General features: G+C 38.7%; 2 protein-coding genes across 11 annotated transcripts in view; one reads left to right on the top strand and one right to left on the bottom strand.

The window, feature by feature from the left end:
- Positions 1–1,414: 1,414 nt before the first annotated feature.
- sgo2 (shugoshin 2) lies at positions 1,415–16,564 on the bottom strand. Of its 3 annotated transcripts, none has more exons than XM_086265840.1 (9): positions 16,192–16,564; positions 8,963–9,079; positions 8,693–8,868; positions 8,476–8,550; positions 7,307–7,380; positions 4,893–5,035; positions 2,978–4,804; positions 1,759–1,879; positions 1,415–1,675 (listed from the first exon to the last, which is right to left on the bottom strand). In XM_086265840.1, exons 2-9 carry the CDS (start codon positions 9,045–9,047, stop codon positions 1,573–1,575), a joined length of 2,604 nt encoding a protein of 867 aa, XP_086121966.1. In that variant the 5' UTR covers positions 9,048–9,079; positions 16,192–16,564; the 3' UTR covers positions 1,415–1,572. The 3 variants fall into 3 exon arrangements, with proteins under 3 accessions (XP_086121966.1, XP_086121964.1, XP_086121965.1); XM_086265838.1 differs by lacking the exon at positions 16,192–16,564 and adding an exon at positions 13,153–13,402; XM_086265839.1 differs by lacking the exon at positions 16,192–16,564 and adding an exon at positions 13,018–13,156.
- Positions 16,251–17,947, top strand: part of pikfyve (phosphoinositide kinase, FYVE finger containing) — a 32,989-nt gene continuing 31,292 nt past the window's right edge. For 2 of the 8 annotated variants that reach the window (XM_086265828.1, XM_086265835.1), the window contains exon 1: positions 16,251–16,394. In XM_086265828.1, the coding sequence (XP_086121954.1) occupies positions 16,255–16,394 (140 nt within the window). In that variant the 5' untranslated portion in view covers positions 16,251–16,254. Of the gene's footprint in view, positions 16,417–16,475; positions 16,994–17,947 lie in introns of those variants that run through there. The other 6 variants (XM_086265829.1, XM_086265832.1, XM_086265830.1 and 3 more) reach the window with 5 other exon arrangements.

A 17,947-nucleotide genomic window follows, 5' to 3' on the forward strand; every position in this document is an offset into this window, starting at 1 on the left:
CTATTGCAATCAATATAGGAGCAAGGGGAGAAAAACAACATAATAGCATATTGTAACTTTGGTACAAGGCTAAATTAGTACTTACACAAATGTATGTATGTATGTATAAGGAGGAAAATATCAGAATACTACAAACCAGTACTGAAGTAGGACCTGGCATCCAGATATGTGGACATCACATTTTGGGTTGTCTAGACCAAAATACAAAATTTTGCTCTACAAGGGCCTGATATCCACTTGCAAGGACAGTATACTGCCACTGCTCTATCGAAATTTAAAACGGATGTCCTCATATGTGGATCTCATTTTTCTCAGAACCAAAAATCTGGTTTAAAAAAATCTGGTAATTATTTGTTTCTACATTCATCAGGTCCCAATCAGCCCAAATAGCAAAGAGAAATTAAAAATGCATGCTGTGGAAGAGTTCAGGTCTTAGGAGGTTAAGGAAACCTATATATTGTATATATATTTATTAGTTTCAGATGTAGCCATTCTTGTATTTTGCTTGTTTACATTATTGTATTTTGCACAACTCTGTTGCTTGTGAAGCTCGCACACAAGAACTTCACTCACATGTGCTGTACCAATGTACCTGCACATGTGATGTGACAATAAAAGTGATTTGATTTGATTTGAAACCGCAGCATTTTAGCAATGTAGTGACTGAGGTAAACCTTATTGTCTCTGCATGTCATCATTCTGTCTGTAAACATGATAGATCAAGAAGTTTTGAATGAATTCTAATAAAACTTTATAGGAGTGTAGATCATGTTAACAATCCATTAAAATCTGTCAACTTAATGACTCAGCTGTTGTCATAAACAAAGCCTTGTAACTTTGTACTTGTGTTAAACATTCTCAACACAAGTACTGTAAAAGGATTCAAACTATTATTTCATATTTGATCCCCGACCTCTCCTTCAAGGTCACTCGACTGTTCTGAATGTCAACGATAGCGCAGAGCTATTTATCAAAACAATGTTTCTTACTGCTGTTGTTTGTATTACCAACATACAGCAATGATACATGGCGATTCTAAATATCAGATTACTTTATTATGACTTTGACTGTCGATTACAGTAACAGGTTCTAATTATTTGAACATTTAACAATATGACAATGTCCCTGAGGTATATATTTTTTCCTTTTTGATGCCAGTTTGACATTACTAAAAATTACACAAATTTTACTAAATGCTATACATGTGATATATGTGCATAAACAAAAAACCCAAATCCCTAAAAGTCCATCAACTGAGCTGTGCTAGCATTAAAGATAAGATATACATTTTAAACCAGATTTGGGAAATTCTCTTTACAGAAGTTAACAATAATGACTATAATAGTTTTTTAGTGACACTTTGTCTTGTTGAGTGTCAGCAGAACACAGCTTGAAGAAAAGACTCAAGAACAAATACTTCAAATTTCTACTTTAATGTGAAATGTAAAGCACTTAAAGACACACAATACTTTCTGGTCGAATCTGTAGAAAAATGATTTTAGCAAACAACTTTAATAAGAAAACAGCTTAAAATCACTTTTAAAAACAGTAAAATGGAAAAAAGACAAATTATCATTTGGCAGTCGTCGTCATCTTCTTCTTCTTCCGGCCATCCTTAAACACAGGAGAACTCAGGAATGTGGTGTCAGTGAATTTATCTCCACGCCTTATTTTGCTGATAGAAAACATAAATGAGGTTAATACTGTGCTGTTCTGGGTTTTCGCAGGGCCACAGATTTTAGACAGAAACATCCTCACCTGTTGAGAGGCGGCTCCTTGTAACTCACGGCACCCTTCCCAGGTCTCCGTCTCCTGCTTCTCTCTCCATTTTCACAGTCTGGTGTTGTCAAAGTGTTGGTTACTGTCGATAAGACTCTGCCTGCGGGGACAAACAGGTACTGCTAAGCACAGCATCATAGCATGCTGCATGCATATTACTCTGTGCTTTGCTTCTCAGCTACCCTCTACATTTACTCATACTGCATTAGGGCTGTTCGATATAACGATATATATCGGATGACGATATAAAAACGTCTATCGTTTCATTTTACACTATCGTTCGTTTTGTGGTGTCGCAAAATAAACTGTTTACGGCAATATTTTTTCATGGATTTGATGGTCACTGTAGTGGCTATATTAATTTGTTAAAGTTCTCTCTTTCTCTTATATTTTATATAACCACACTACGGACGGACAAGAGCCTGTTTTTATGCGTTGTCATTAGCAACAACGACGGTAAAACCATCGCGTGTCCGCTTGTTTATTTTCCACATAAACCTTTCACAATAAAGCTCAAGATCCTGTTGAGACTTTTCAAAATAAACTGGATCATGTGAAAGAGTATGCAGAGTGTTTACGGATGAGAAGCAAAAAAGAGCCGTCAGGTGCTAAAAAATAAACCTTAGACTCAAACGTTAGAACAGGCTTTTCCCCGCAGCACGCCGTGTAATAAATACTCACAAAGAAAATGGCGGCCGTTACAACTTATGTCTAAAAATGTATCGTTTCATACATTGGTTAAAACACTCGACTCCAGGTACGCGACGCCCAGCTGGAAACACTTCACGCAAGTCGAGCTGCCCGAGATTCACAGAATTTACAGAAAATGTTACATTTTTGTGATTTATATCGTTATTGGGACGATAGATGGATATGAGGATATGAGATTTTGATCATATCGCACAGCCCTATACTGCATTATGATAGCCAAATTCACAATCTGTCCTTATGTATATACTTTTCTGTTCAGATAAATGTTTTGGGGACATTTGCCATTTGGGGACATTAATGTCTTAAAGTGACAGGGTATTGAACCTTTGACCTTTGTCTGCTATGACCTCAGTGATAAACAAAGTACAATTATTACCCATCTGTCACAAATGAAAGCTAAAAATGTACAAACTCAGTAACATAAGAGCTGATGACAGAGCTGTGCTTGCATTAGACTGCACTGCTGTAAATAAAGACTGTTCCACACCTGGAGAGGCTTCAGCCGTTCCAATTGTCGCGAGCCTGCCTGGTGTTTCCCTGCTTGGAGTGGCGGGTAGAGAGTCCACATCGAAGTGAGCTGTGCTGTTATCCACGTCCAGCCACGGCGGCAGCTCATCCATCAGCAGGTCGCCCACATTCTGATGAACTGCCTGGTCGCTGGTGTCCACCGTGTGACTGCAGGTGTCCGATGCATTCGACATCCTGGTGATGTTTTCAGAACTACATCCACTTCTGTTCTTAGTTTTTCGTCTGTAGACAACAAAAGTCTTCCTGGGATATCTGGTTTCCGTGGCTGTGTTCAGCATGAATACATTTCTAGATGATGTGGGACTCGAATCCCTCCTGGACTGCGAATCATTCAGATGTTCAAAGATTTCATGCTTTTCGCTGATGACAGACTGTGAGTCGAGCATTTGTAAATCATGTAATTGATCTTTAGCAATTTCAGAATCAAGGCAGAGAGCGGAGGCGTCTCTAGGGTCAGGAAGATAACATGTTTCACTCTCAGATCTTAAGTCTTTGTTGTCTTTTTTCTTCGTCTTGTCATCTAACAAGTCATCACCCTCTTCTCGCTGCACCACTTTGTTCCTGCTGGGCTGCCCTGTTTTGTCTCTCCTGGATTTTTTAGGTTTTTGAAACTGTGATCCTAAAGCCGCCTGCCAGTCTAGTGGCAGTGCTTCACCACTGTCACCGCTACTTGAGTCTTCTTGACAGTTCCCAGAGTCCTGAGTGGCCACCCAGGATCGCTTCCCAGAGCGCCGAGTCTTTGAACGATTGCTTGATTCTAAACGTCCAACAACGCTTTTCCTCATGACTGCTTCTTCTGCCTGAAAACTGGATCCTGTAGGAGGCGCCACATCATGCTCTGGTGAGTCACTGTCGCCGGTTATTGAGATAACAAATGTCTCCCTGCATCTTGATTTGTGACCTCCCCTAGAATTAGTCACAGTATTAGTTTTGCTAAAGGACAGACGCTCCGCATGCTCTGACTCTGGTTGTGCACAAAGCAGAGCGTCCTCAGAGACTTGAGACTGTAAGCTTTCGTCTCCCGCTTTAGGTTTTTGGACTTTCTCCTGGTGGGATTGGCTGCCCTCACTTTCACCAGACGGCACAGTGAAAAAACTTTTCCTGGTTACTGAAGAGGCCCACTTTCCTTTAGCTCTGGACTTCCTGCATGTTATTTTGGAACTTGTTTCTTCAGCCACACTTCTGCTGGTGCTTGAAAACCTCATTTTAGGATCAGAGAAGTAATCTTCCACATCCATTTGGTCTACATTTGAGATGTTAGTGCGGTCAGAAGATTTGACTTTATCCTTTGATACTTTCTGATGCTTGCCCAGTTTAGGAATGCGAGTGACAGTGGCAGTACTTTGATCCTTCAGCGGCTTTTTATGTGCTTGTAACAAAGATGCAGACTTCTGCACTTCTATACTTGAGCTGCAGCTTTGCTCCTTGTCCTTTCTGCCAGAGCTGACTTTTTTTTTCGCTTTGGTTTCCACAGTGACTATCTCAGTGGCTTCACTTAAGGTCATCTCCATGGTTGCATTGAGCAAAACAGTTTTCTCTTGATTTTTGCCAAGCTGTGTTTCACTTTCCATGGTGGAGACACTGGGAAGATTCTGATCTCCAGAAAGGGATGGTGTGGATTTTTCACAAGTCTGACTGTTCTGAACAGAGACGACGGAATGAATATCAGCCTGGGACTGAGAGGGATTCTCCACATCTTCCCTCGGAGTATTAGCCATGCCAGACGCTTCTATGTGGGCAGCCTGTGCACACTGGGTGGACAGCCTTTTTTCAGCTTCTGTGTTATCTGCACAAAAAGCAGAGTACATCAGCATTTCACATCATCAACATTTTACAGTTAACACTAAAACTTTCAATGCTTAAATCACGCCTACCGTTGCAAACATCAGTCGACTTTTCACATGTATTCGGAAAAGTGGAGACGTCCTCGTTGATGGTTTTTTCAAGCAGGGCAGATGTTGTGATTTTGCTGGTACACCACAAATTCCTTGAAACATCTGTCTGCAGCGGTAACTGACTAAAATGGGACAAAAAGGCAAGATATTAAAAAATATATATAATTTTTTTTTCTTTCAACTCACTAGTGAATGCAGGTGCCACCCTTTCAGCCTCCTGGTAGACTCGAACTTGTCTGAGATTTTTAGGAGATGCATCTGTGGAATCAACTGTGAAATCCTACATTGCATTCACAAGCTTGGGTCCACCTGACAGGGCGATGACAACACTCCATCAGCTCTTTTGCAGCTGAGAGGTAAAAAAAAATTTCACACTCTGGTTTAGTGACAGCAGTCTGACACTGTTATTTTTATTATTATTATCATCATTTCTCACAGCTTCTCTCCACACTGTTAATGGAAGTAGTAGAGCAACTTTTCACAGTGCATCAGGTAACATATATTGAGATGTCTTGCAGCTATATTTTGGGGGACCCTATGCAACTATAAGAATGTCTCCCAAACTTGACAAATATTACCGTAACCTACAGTATACAGTAGGTTAGCATAAACAGAACGTGTGATAATCCACTTGTCACTTGTTGTTATAGAGCAAGATCTCGCTCTATGTCGAGGCTAAGGTATTTTAAGTAAATGCTAAATTGACCACTGTTAGGCCGTGTGCATGCGCAAACATTTCTGTCACTGAAAACAGAATTTTACAGTCAAGTCCTAAAGTATTTGGACAATGACACACTTTGCACAGGCTCAAAAGTAATTTGACAAGCTACCAATTATAAGATTGCTTTTAATACTCAAATTTGTTGAAAATCCTTTTTAGTTAATGACCGCCTAAAGTCTAGAACTGGCAGACATCACCAAATGCTGTGTTTCCTTTTTGGAGTTGAAAAGTTAAATGCTCCATATTCCTCAAGCAAAATGAAGGTAGCACATAGCTCACACGTTTGATCTAAACGCAAACTCAATGGCATGACGCTGCAGGATGCTGTGGTAGCCATGCTGTTTCAGTGTGGCTTCAGTTTTGAATGAATCCCTAACAGTGTCACCAGCAAAGCACCATCACACCTCCTCCTCTATGCTTCACAGTGGGAACCATGAATGTAAAGAACATCCATTCATCTTTTCTGCACAAAGACACAGGTGGAACCAAAGATCTCACATTTGGACTCATCAGACCAAAGCACAGATATCCACTGGTCTAATGTCCATTCCTTGTGTTTCTTGGCCCAAACAAATCTGTTCTGCTTGTTGCTTTTCCTTAGTTGTGGTTTCTTAGCAGCTGTTTGACCATAAAGACCTGATTCACACAGTCTCCTCTGAACAGCTGATGTAGAGATGTGTCTTCTACTGCAACTCTGTGTGGCATCTATCTGGGCTCTAATCCAAGGTTCAACACAACTTCTGCACAACACAACTGATGGTCCCAACCTCATTAAGAATCAACTCTGACAGGCACACCTGTGAGGTGAAACCATTTCAGGTGACTACATAATGAAGCGCACTGAGAGAAGGCCGAGGGTTTGCAGCGCTGTCAACAAAACAAAGAGTGTATACTTTGAGGAATCTAAAAAATAAGACATATTTAGATGTTTTTTTAAGATTTTTTGCTAAATAATTCCACATATCTTGCTTGGTATATTTGATGTCTTCAGTTTTTATCTACAATATTATTTTTACTACAAAAAGTAGTAAAAATAAAGACAAACCATTAAATGAGGTAGTGTATAACACTAAAATGGGTCTTAAAGTGTGAAAAATAAAACCCTGGTTTTTCCCCTTGTACCATTAAGGCCATTCTCCCAACACTTAATCTCGATTTAACGGGTGGGTTGAGGCTGATACTTTTTCACATAAATCTGGGTGGGTTTGGATAGTTTCCCTGAATAAATCATCATTTAGAAACTGCATTTTTTATTTACTTTGCCCAACATTAAAATTTGTTTGATGACCTGAAAAATGTTTTTTTGGTTTTTTATTTTTGCAAATATGCAAAAAACAGGGAGGGGCAAATACGTTCTCACAGCACTGTGTAAGAAAAGCAACTGAAGCTGTCAGTAAGATATAAACATTGTATTCTTGTCCGTGTCTATTCAATAATGTGCTGTTTTTAAAAGTGATAAATGTTACTAAGTCTGTCACTGACTTTTATGGAAACATGACCAGGCTACACATTCTGACACACTTAGGTGGCGTCACTGAAGTGACCTTAATAAAAAAGGAGTGCAAGTCTGAAAAGTGTAAAAGAAATGTCAATGCCATTCAGAGATGCCTAAGCTAAATCAGTGGTTCTCATTGCAAAGAGCCGATCACTGTGAACTCAGTTCATTTCTGACCTTCCAGCTGCAAGATTTTCCATTCTGATGTCACCAGATGAGATCCGGGAATCTCCTGAAAGGCTCTGAGAATCCTGTGAGAAGCAAATGTTAGTATGGTTTGATATTGCAATGCATTTTCTTCTACTTTTGTTCAAACTTAAGTGGCTTTCCGTCTAAACTTTTCCTAGGATCCAAGAAATGTTCACACAGGAAGCGATTCACTTGTACCGCATCATTTCATAGCTGACAGTTGGTCACTCGTTGACATTCCAGGCTTAGTTGTCCAGATAATCCTCCAATGCAATTACCAATCAATCTTAAAGTCTCACTGTGAAATTAAGTATAGTTCAAGTTGGGACCCAAACACTGCACACCAGCAGCAGTTATTTCATGCTGTTTCTGAATGTCACTGACTGTCTATGGTCTCCAGTTGCCAAGTCACTGCTAATCTTTTCCTTGGTGCATCATTAACCCCTCAGAGGATGAATGTTTGACTGCCAGCGCTACATTACAGAGTGTGTGTGATGCTAAATTGCAGAAGTGCAGCCAATATTTCATTACAATCACTGCAAGCCAGCACACATCATGCGCAGCTTCTTACACATCTGAAGTAGCTATGGGAAACTTTTAGAGCCCGACCGATATATCAGCCAATATTAGCAATCTGTTGATAATCATTTTCATTTATCTGCTGATAAATTAAAATGTATAATAACCGTTCAACCAGTTATAGTAGTGACACTGAATAGTTTGTCCGTCAGCGGTCAGGCAGAACTCAAACAAGTAATCCACGACTTGTTGTGCATACTATCGTCATAAGGACTCATAATTAGCTACAAAGGATCAGTTTAGGGAAATTTGTTTTCTGTGCCTGAAATTAAAAAACAAATATGGATTTTTAAATAATCAAATATCAGTATCATTACATGTCTTTCAAATCCTGTATTGGTGAGGCTCTAAAAAAAAAATCATCTGTCAGCTGACAAGTTGTAAAGATTAAAGATAAGTTGTAGAGTTGTAGAAGTTAAGAGTTTGTCAGCCTTGAACAGTTCTGAAGTTATGTGCATCAGTAGGAAACCCTGCATTGTGCCAGTTTTAAGTAAATTTTTCAGCAGCGCTCACCAAAATGTCACAAATATGTCAATATGCCGCAGAAACTGTAAATATGTATTGAATGAAATCCTTACGCTGTCAGAGAACAGGTCTGCCACCATGTCCAGGTGCTGCAAAGCATTACTACGGAAGTTGTTCAAGATAAGGAGCTGCAAGAGGAAAACAAGACGCTCTGCAGTCAATGCAATCAATCCAGCGGAGCATCGCTGCACTCTTCTTTGCATCATGACCAGTAACTGTCTACTCAGAATTTTAGTGCTGTAGAAGAACACAAGCAAACGACAAACGCACCAGTTTTCTGTGCTTGTATTTCTTGGTGGCTAATTCAAAGCAGAGAGCGTCCACTTGTTTCTGCAGGTACATGACCTCCATCTCCAGCTGGCTGCTTCTCCTCCTCTGAGCTTGCAAGGCCAGAGCTAAGGCTTTGTTGTTGGTCTTCAAAGAGACCTTGAAGAAGGACGAGGTATCTGGTGCGGAAACACGACAGTATTTGTGTTTGGCATTTACATGAACTCTTCTTTCAGCAAATTTCTGAGATCCAAAAAAAGCAAACAGACTCACTGAGAAGCTTATTTTTTATCTTGGATGCTGCAGTTGAAGTCTGCTTGGTAGCCTTCGAGGCCATCATAGTCTTCAAAGAAAACATTATCAGATGAACAGGAAGACTCGATCAAAAACCTGAAAAAGATACACACGTTAGTCATTGTACACAGTAATTAAGAACACCCAGCAGCATGCATGTGTTTGTCTTTCCTGTGATGCTGTCAAGTCACCAGAAACCTGATCATCTTGGCATTTTCAAATCGGACATGACAGTGGATCTATGGAGGGAAATTAGGCTACGTTCACACTGCAGGTCTTAATGCTCAATTCCGATTTTTTGATCAAATCTGATTTTTTTGTCTGCTTGTTCACACTACAAATAAAATGTGACAGCAAACGCGCTCTAGTGTGAACGCTCAAAGCAGCCCGCATGCACAAAAGAAGACGTCACACACAACGCGCTCTGTTTAGACCCAGACCAAACAGGATTGTTTGACTGATGGACCTTAATATAAAGACGTGTTTCAGACTTTACGTTTCCCAATTTAGCTTTAAGTTGTAAAGTTATTTTGTTATTTACATAATAATGTAAATAACCTAATAATGATCCTTATTGCTGTTTTAGAGGAGCGGTGCTTCAAAGGATGCAGATTTCTGTCAGAATCTGCAGATTATACAGTATAAATAAAATGTTCACATTTCTCCAACGTTGTCTTCCCAACAGTTTCACTGGTTGGCCAGGAAGCGTTCGCGAGGGCGCTGATAATTGGCGTCTGTCTTGTGTCAGTGACGTAAAAGACGGATTTAATGCGACATGACCGTTCAAACAGCAGTCGCTTTCTAAAACATCAGATATGTATCGGACTCAGCACCACATACGAAAGTGACCCAGGTCGGATTTGAAAATATCGGATTTGTGCCGTTCACACTGTCAAACCATGATCGGATATGGGTCGCACAGGGTCAAAAAAGTCAGAATTGATGCGCTTTCGCCTGCAGTGTGAACATAGCCTTAGTCTCAAAAGTGTTACAGCCATGTAAGATATGATCCACAAGCATAAACACAGATTTGTGTGTAACTTTGAGTACCCACAAATCCCACACACAAATACAGAGCAATTTGAACGCACAAAACTATTGTACAAACGCATGTATCAAACCCTTAATAAACAGTGACCATTTATGCACACATTTTCAAGTTCAACTTATCAAAACTGATTGTTTTTGTTTACTACAAATATTTGCAATGTTCATTTCCTTTGCTTACAGATCGCTAAATACACGTGCAAGAAACACCTGATGTGTACAAGTCACGCTGCATGTGCATGTGGAGTTTTGAGACATATTTCACACTGCCAGCTTGCACGTCCAAAAGTGAAAGCTGGATTCAAGTGCTATTGGAAAACTGGGACATCTGGGCTTCCAGCGGATTCTTGTTGTTTCAAATAAAACACATATTTATTTCTAAATAAGCAAAACAGTTCATTACCCCTCATCCACTTTACCAATTTACCAGTTAAATGTGCCATACGTTAGCATGTATGGCATATGTCTTAACTAACCTATCGCCACTTAGTGGACGATCTTCTGCTGGGAAAAGGGTCAGAGCACAGCTGAAGATGGGAGAGCACCCTGGTTGAACATTCCTGTGGCTCATCCTCTGAAGTGAATATGTGCTAGCTAAGCTGTTGTATATTTTGAATATAGAAATGATCCCAGTGATGTGAGATAACACTTTCATATTCATCCAATCATTCCTCAATAACAGCAGATTAATGTTAACATTATCTGAATGCGTAATAAACAGTCGTGATGTTCTATGTGTATCATGCAATATGTGCATTCATATTTTTGTGAGCAAAAATCCCAAAGCAAATAACTTTAGGCATTTTACATGCAGGGAGTTTTCCGAAAGAGAAAATGATTAGATTTGTGGAGCTAAACTTAAATGTGTGCGTAAATATCACTCAGGTTTTGCATTTGTAAAATAGTTTTCTGTGTGTTCACACTGCCCTACATTTGTGTGTGGATTGGACCATTTTTTGTGAGTATTCAGAATTACAACCAAATCTTTACAGACATTTGTAACTTAATGCATGCTTGCCAATCATATCACATACATTTGTCAACCTTTTGAGACTAATTTCACACAATATTGCTCTGAGAAACTAACATTGGTTTTGATAGGTTATTGGCTAAAAGTTGCTTCACTCTGTTTTATCTTCTCTTCTGACTCAAATGGGATAAAAATAGTAGAAAATGAAAAACATACTGTATTTAATATGACGTAAAACTAGTGACTGAGACAATAAACTCAACAAAAAATGTTTATAGATGTCATAAATCAGTGAAATTCTAGAATCCGACCAATATATTAAATATTAGTCTAACTTAGCTCTTATAACAGCATTTATAACAGCTATGAAATTAAACTGTTAAGAGTGTTGACGTTGTACAATGTGTAGAACACCACAAAGACAACAACCAGCTGATCCAAGCAGAGTCGGACAGAATGCAGACGCATAATTCACAGCTAGTTGTGACAGTAAACAAAACTATTTTTAAAATGCACTGTTATATTATCTTAGTAAGGATTCATAAGGAATATTAGGGAAACTTGTTTATATTTTGTGTGTCTGGATGAAAGAAAGCTTTTTAAATCATCAAACATTAATATCAGTATTGATCTTTAAAAATCCTATATCAGTCAGGCTCTGCTGTCTTCAAGTCAATTTCTCTGAAACCAGACTTCTTTTTTTTTTTTTTTTTACAAAAATAGTGGTCACCTTTTGATGGCTAATAGAAAAAACATGCAGGTTTCTGACTTGCTAACTGGATATCACCAGTTAAGTCATATCATAAGGGACATCCACACAGGAAAAGGTGATTCGAATTTTATTGAAATAATAATAATAATAATAATAATAATAATAATAATAATGGATTGCATTTATATAGTGCTTTTCGGGGCCCTCAAAGCGCTTTACAATACCACTATTCATTCACTCTCACATTCACACACTGGTGGAGGCAAGCTACAGTTGTAGCCACAGCTGCTCTGGGGCAGACTATTTGTGGCCATCTAAATAGGTGTGGGCAATGAATTATCCAAAGGGGACACATGACAGACTGGGACTGTTTTGGAGGCCCACAGCAATAAGATTAACTCGGTTCTGCTCAAAATTGATTTTATCTCTTTATAGGCTTATTGCTGCAGTCTACCACAACAGTGCCAAATTTTTATGTGGTCCTTTGGGAAAACTAATTACCCACCGCTGCCGTATAAAGTATAGAGAAATGATGGTGACTTAATAATGGGGGCAAATCACGAGTTAAACTTTTCTCAGCTTTAAAACGACCCACTGAGGCAGGCAGCAATGAGGGTAAAAGGTACTGTTGACTGGTATGTGAGGGAGTGCATATGCCAGATGGTTACCTAGGCAACCAGAGGATGGTATAGCCACTAACAACCAAACGTTATCTTAAAAAAATGACTATAAAATTTGAAAAGTGCTTGTCATTAACAGTTTGGGGTTTCTTTTCATAAGAATAACTTATTAATACTCTGTATCTACTACATTAACCATCACAAACAAACGGGTCACAATATAAAGGAAAAACGAGGCGAATCTTATAAAGATGTAGCCCACCGCATGCCACCACAGCAGCTTGTAGTGTCCCCTCCCTCTGCTTGAAGGATGAAACAATTCTTCCAAAATGTATTCTGTCATTAGATCTTTCATCCCATCACTGTCAAACTTCCCATAAGCGAAGTTATCATATAAGTTATAGTATATAACTTATTCAATATGTACCTCTCAATGGGTGAAGATTTGCAGTGACTCTTCTCTATTACAAGACACGTCGACCCAAATCATGCAGTAGCATAACTAAACCGACACATTCTTTCATTGTACGTTGTCAAGGATTCATGTTTTCCTTAAACTGTCTGGATATCTTTTTTCTTACATAACTCGTCTTGTACCTGCTTTCAACAATAAAAAAATACCCATGTAACCCACTGTGATTAAGTAATAGTTTTTAAATAAAACAATCATAAGATATGTGATTACCTCAGCTCACAATCCGGAAGTTTTTTATAATTTGTCTGCACTGCGCTTCTGTTAACATTAGCTTAGCTTACTTAGGCTAAATCTGCTAGCACGTTCGTGTAACCGGCGTATTCTTGCAATTTGGTCAAAACTTACGGTAACTTCAGCCACTGGTAAGACTTGCCTCTGGAAAATCTTAGTAACTACCCTTCATAGCCACGTAAACTGACGTTCAAATCGATTCAAACAAGGCTAATCGTGACTTTACTGAATAAAAATGTTACGCTGCTGATTGCATTTTAAACATAAACAAAAAGTCAGCCGGGCTTCCACGCAAGCGTTACAGGGCGTGTCCAACAATCTGAAAACCAATCAGAAACGATGTATGCTGTTCCCCGAACTTGTTTTGTCAGGCAGCTCAAAGCTAAAAGTCACCAGGTTTTAGCGCAGATGTTTAACTTTACTGACAAACTTAAGTTAAGAGCAGAGGCGGAGCCAGACATTTGAAACACCCAGGGCTTAGCCCTAAAGGATAGTATGCATGTGGGATTTTTTTTTTTTTTTTTTTTTTTGGGGGGGGGGGGGGGGGGTAGAAATGACTGAAAGATTAATAGGCTCTGTTTTGAGTTTTGTTCAAAAAAGAATGACTTCATATAGGGAAAAAAAATATATCACATATGCAGGACACCTTAAACTAGTTTTTTAATTAAGCAAGGCAGAACAAGGCCAGGGCTGTATCAAGGCACGAGGACTAAACCCCAATTCAACCAGACCCAGAACTGATCCGGAATTAAAACAGGACTACAACAGTTCAAAATCAGGACTACTGAGGACTTAACCAAGACAGAACCAGAATCAGAACTAGATGATAGTAGCACTAAAAATCATCATAGACCTGCACTACACTTATTTTTTAATTCTACCAAAGTCCACTATTTAGATTGAGAAAAGTTTATATAATTATTTAGCCTTGTTGTGCAAACAAGCCTGCATAACTTAATAAATGTATAACTTGAAAAATAACAAACCTAAAAAGAAACACTAGGTACGAGATACATGAGTACCTATGATACGGTGATACTTTTGGTAAACGACCATTTGACTAACATGTGTGTCTCATCTGCTCTTGTTCCATCTCTGTTCTGTCCTCATTCTCTCTCTCCCTCTCTGTTCCTCTCTCTCCATCTCTGTTCCTCTCTCTCCCTCTTTGTGCTGACAATCATCAAATATACAGTTGAAACCAGATATTTACAAACTCTTCAGATCAAAACACAAACACTTTTTTAATTGTAACATCAAATCAGACTAAATGTTTATTTTTTTAGATTGATAAATATAAAAAACGTATTTGTTAACTTTAAGAGTAAAGAGAGAAACTATCTGTATTTCTTAATGGCACCAAATTGTATTCAAAACTGAGCCACACTTATGGAGCTCCACAATTCTTTTCCTGTTGTTTTGGTTGATAGCTCTTGATTTTCCCATTTCAAAGAAACAGGTTCTGTGTTTTGCCTTATATGCATCCACAGCTGTGCCACCAATTTACTCACATGGACTCTACTAACCTATCAGAAGCTTCTTCAGTTCAGAATGGAACGTCTGGAGTTTCTAATTAATTAACAATAAACTTAGTGTATATGTACTCCTAAATTTGATATAAGTGATAAAAATAGAGAGCTCTGTCTCTCTTTATTCTGACATTTAACTAATTCAAAAGATATTTCAATATTTATTTATCCAAAACAAAACAAGTTTACTCTAAATTGATGTTGTACAGTAAAAAAATGTTCTTGTGTCTTCCATAAAGTGTATGTAAATATCTGGTTTAAACTGTGAATATACTGCTGTGTATTGAAATTCCTCTTGTTTTCAATACATGAAATATACTGAACAACATACAAAGCATAATATATAAAATACTACCAGAGTTTTTTCTTTGAAAGACGCTCCTTATGTCCATTCTTGTATATCAGTACATTACTGAAACCGATTTATTTAGCCGTGGAGGGTAACAACTGAAAATATGAAATAAACACACATGTAAGCTAAGACTCTCTAAAGAAACAGCATTGTTGTTTTTCAGCTTTTCATTTCACCATTTGTTGATTCACTTGAAGAGCAAGTAAGTAATATGGGTCAAGTGCAGTATAAATGATTTGCTTTGGAACCTGGTCAAACTTCAGTTCTTGTCTGTCTGCCTAGCTCCGTTTCTCCAACAGCGCACTGGCAGGCAGCAGCTGTCTGAGCTCGGATCATACCAATATTAGGGGGGATTTACACACAGTCCTAAATTCCCACAGTGTGCACTATGTGCTTCGAATATTGTGTGTAGTTTTTTGTTTTATACAGTTGTCAGCCAGGCATCTAACTATGAAAAAATTACACTCCAAAAGACCCCGGGCTTCTGAAAAAACAACCCGGGCTTAAGCCCAGTAAGCCACCCCCCCGCTCCGCCACTGGTTAAGAGTGAACTAATATTAAAAATAAACCGATAACAACTTATTTCATATAAAAGACTAAATTCAGAGGTTTAGTCTTCGAACAGTTTGGCTACACAAAGTTTGTCTGACAAAGCTGAATGTAGGAAAAGACAAAAATGATAAAATTGAAAGTTTTAGCTCACAGAAGAGACACTTTTGTGACATTAAATAAATAAAAATAGAAATAATCCACAAAATGTTCCCCTTTTCACTCAAAAAATGCAATTTTACATTGTATGAGTTATCCATTTACAAAAGGAAAAACAAAAGAAGAAATTACATGAAGAACAATAAGAATAAGTACAGCGGCATTTTTTAACAACATAAATACCACAACATTTTTAGTAAAAGTTGGTCAGACTTTGTAGTTTTCTACAAAAACCTCTTATTTGGTTGTACTGACTTTAGCGAGAAGCGTTTTACCTTATCAGCTTGACTGCTGTTGTGGTTTAGACTGTTGTAGACTTTTTTTCTTTCCCCTATTTGTATGTGTGTTTATATACATCTCTTAATTGTAATTATTTTGTAATTTGCTTATTTTGCTTACTGTCTTTCATATAGCTATGTGACTCAGTCTGCTACCCTGTGTATCTGTTACTGTTTATTTGTATGGAGAATCAAATAGCCATAAAAATGTAATAGAAGTAAGGTAATGGCTGAATGTGTTTAGCTGCACTTGAGACATCCCTGTTCAAACAACATTGCTTTTAGTCACCGCTAAAGTAGGAGACTGCCGCCTGGCTGCCATCCTCTAATGAACGCCTCCATCGCCGTCTCTATGTTCGGCTTTTGCGCCTGGCTGGTCACAACCAGTGGTGGGAGTCGATTGGATAGGTCTGTCTGGTGTTTCAAAGGAGTCGGGGTTTCCTCCAGGTGTTTTACAGCTGCCTTGAAAGCGGAGGTGCTCCATACAGTGATGTCAGTCTCCTATAGTGAACGGGTAATTCATAGTTTTTGCTGTCACGGCAGTTACCCAGATTTTACGACCAGTAGAGCCTACCGGCTAGTTAGCATACGAAGCTAGTACTAACTAGCTTGGCTAAAAACAGTTGTAGCTGCTTCTGTACTGTTCGTCAAGCTAGTTGATCAGCACGGCTTGAGTTGAGTCATAGTTTCCGCCTACAAAAAACAACTAATTCGTTAAAAGACATTTCAAGATACTTGTAATTATAAAGTCAATATGCTACAATTAAAATCTGGTGATATAAGATACGTAAAAGGTATTAGTTTAGGTAGTTAATAGCGAGCTAGTGGCTAACTTTGACGACTAGTGAAAAAAAATGTGGAAAATGGTGATGGATATCTGTGCAGTCTATGAGCGTATCCAAACGACAGCAATCTTTAGCTCTTTGATGGGGCTGAGGGCTTGGTCGTGTCAGGACACTGTAGTGACGCTTCGGCCTATTTTGATCACATGATAAGGTGGTGGATGTGGTGCCTCTGCTACTTCTGCTTTCACTACTAGTATCTAAAATGGCTTGTATTGCAAACTCAAAGTCCGTGGCCTTCTTGAGTAGGTAAGTAAAAAAGAGATTGGTATCGGCTTTTAAGCTTTGATCACGGAGAATTTTAAGAAGCGGATGCGGACCAGCCGAGAGTCTTTCTTGTCACGAGGTCGAGTTCATGTGTGGGACCGTCAGCGATCAAATGTTAGATATGTCAGCTTTAGGTTGCAACAGCAGTGTGTGAAAGGAGATACAAAGATGTTGTTCCCGTTGATGAAAAAAAAGAAATTTCAGAATTACAGAAAAAAAATCAAAGTAAAAAACCTGATAATTTCTTCTTTTTTTTTTCTTTTTTTTTTTTTTTCTTCTTTTTTGGAAGTGATAATTTCTTCTTTATTAGCAGACTCTTTTCCAAATATACTATTTGAAAGAAATTAAACAGGTTGCCCTAAAATGTGGACTTCCTTGTTCACTGTGGTATACATTGAAATGGTTGCTGGAGTTGAGTGGTTACACCACAGAGTGAGGATCTGAGCTCTTGTTTTGAAGTTTGCAGTCACAAGGTTGTGTGTCATCAGTTTCAACATTGGTGGTGATGGTGTTGGGCATACAGACTTCCTGTCACCACTATTACAATTGTTGGTCACGCTGAGCCTATTTCAACAGGTTTACTGGGTACAATCTGAGGGGACCCAGCATGGACAGATTATCCTATAACACAGACTCAGTTCAGACTCAGCTACCAGGTCATGCAAATTGTATACACTGCACATACCCTCCCTAAGCAAAGACTTTGGTTGCACAATAACACAAGGATTTAAAGTCACCACTAAGGATGGAAAAGTCAGAAAATGAATAGAAGGAGACACAAAAGCATAAAGCTCAACAGTTTTCATCTTGTTTTCAATGTCAGGCTGTAATTGTAGTTTTTAATGCCCTAAAGTTGGGCATTTTGACATTGGAGTCTTTGGATTTGACTTGCTTATGGTGAGTAGCTACGTGAGGAACTACCATTCTGGCAGGTCT

Source organism: Aulonocara sp. 'chitande type north' Nkhata Bay, linkage group LG16 (genome assembly GCF_057382095.1).
Source record: "Aulonocara sp. 'chitande type north' Nkhata Bay isolate Kocher_YH1m ecotype deep benthic linkage group LG16, A_spYH_male_GT1.1, whole genome shotgun sequence".
In the NCBI taxonomy this organism is placed as follows: domain Eukaryota; kingdom Metazoa; phylum Chordata; class Actinopteri; order Cichliformes; family Cichlidae; genus Aulonocara; species Aulonocara sp. 'chitande type north' Nkhata Bay.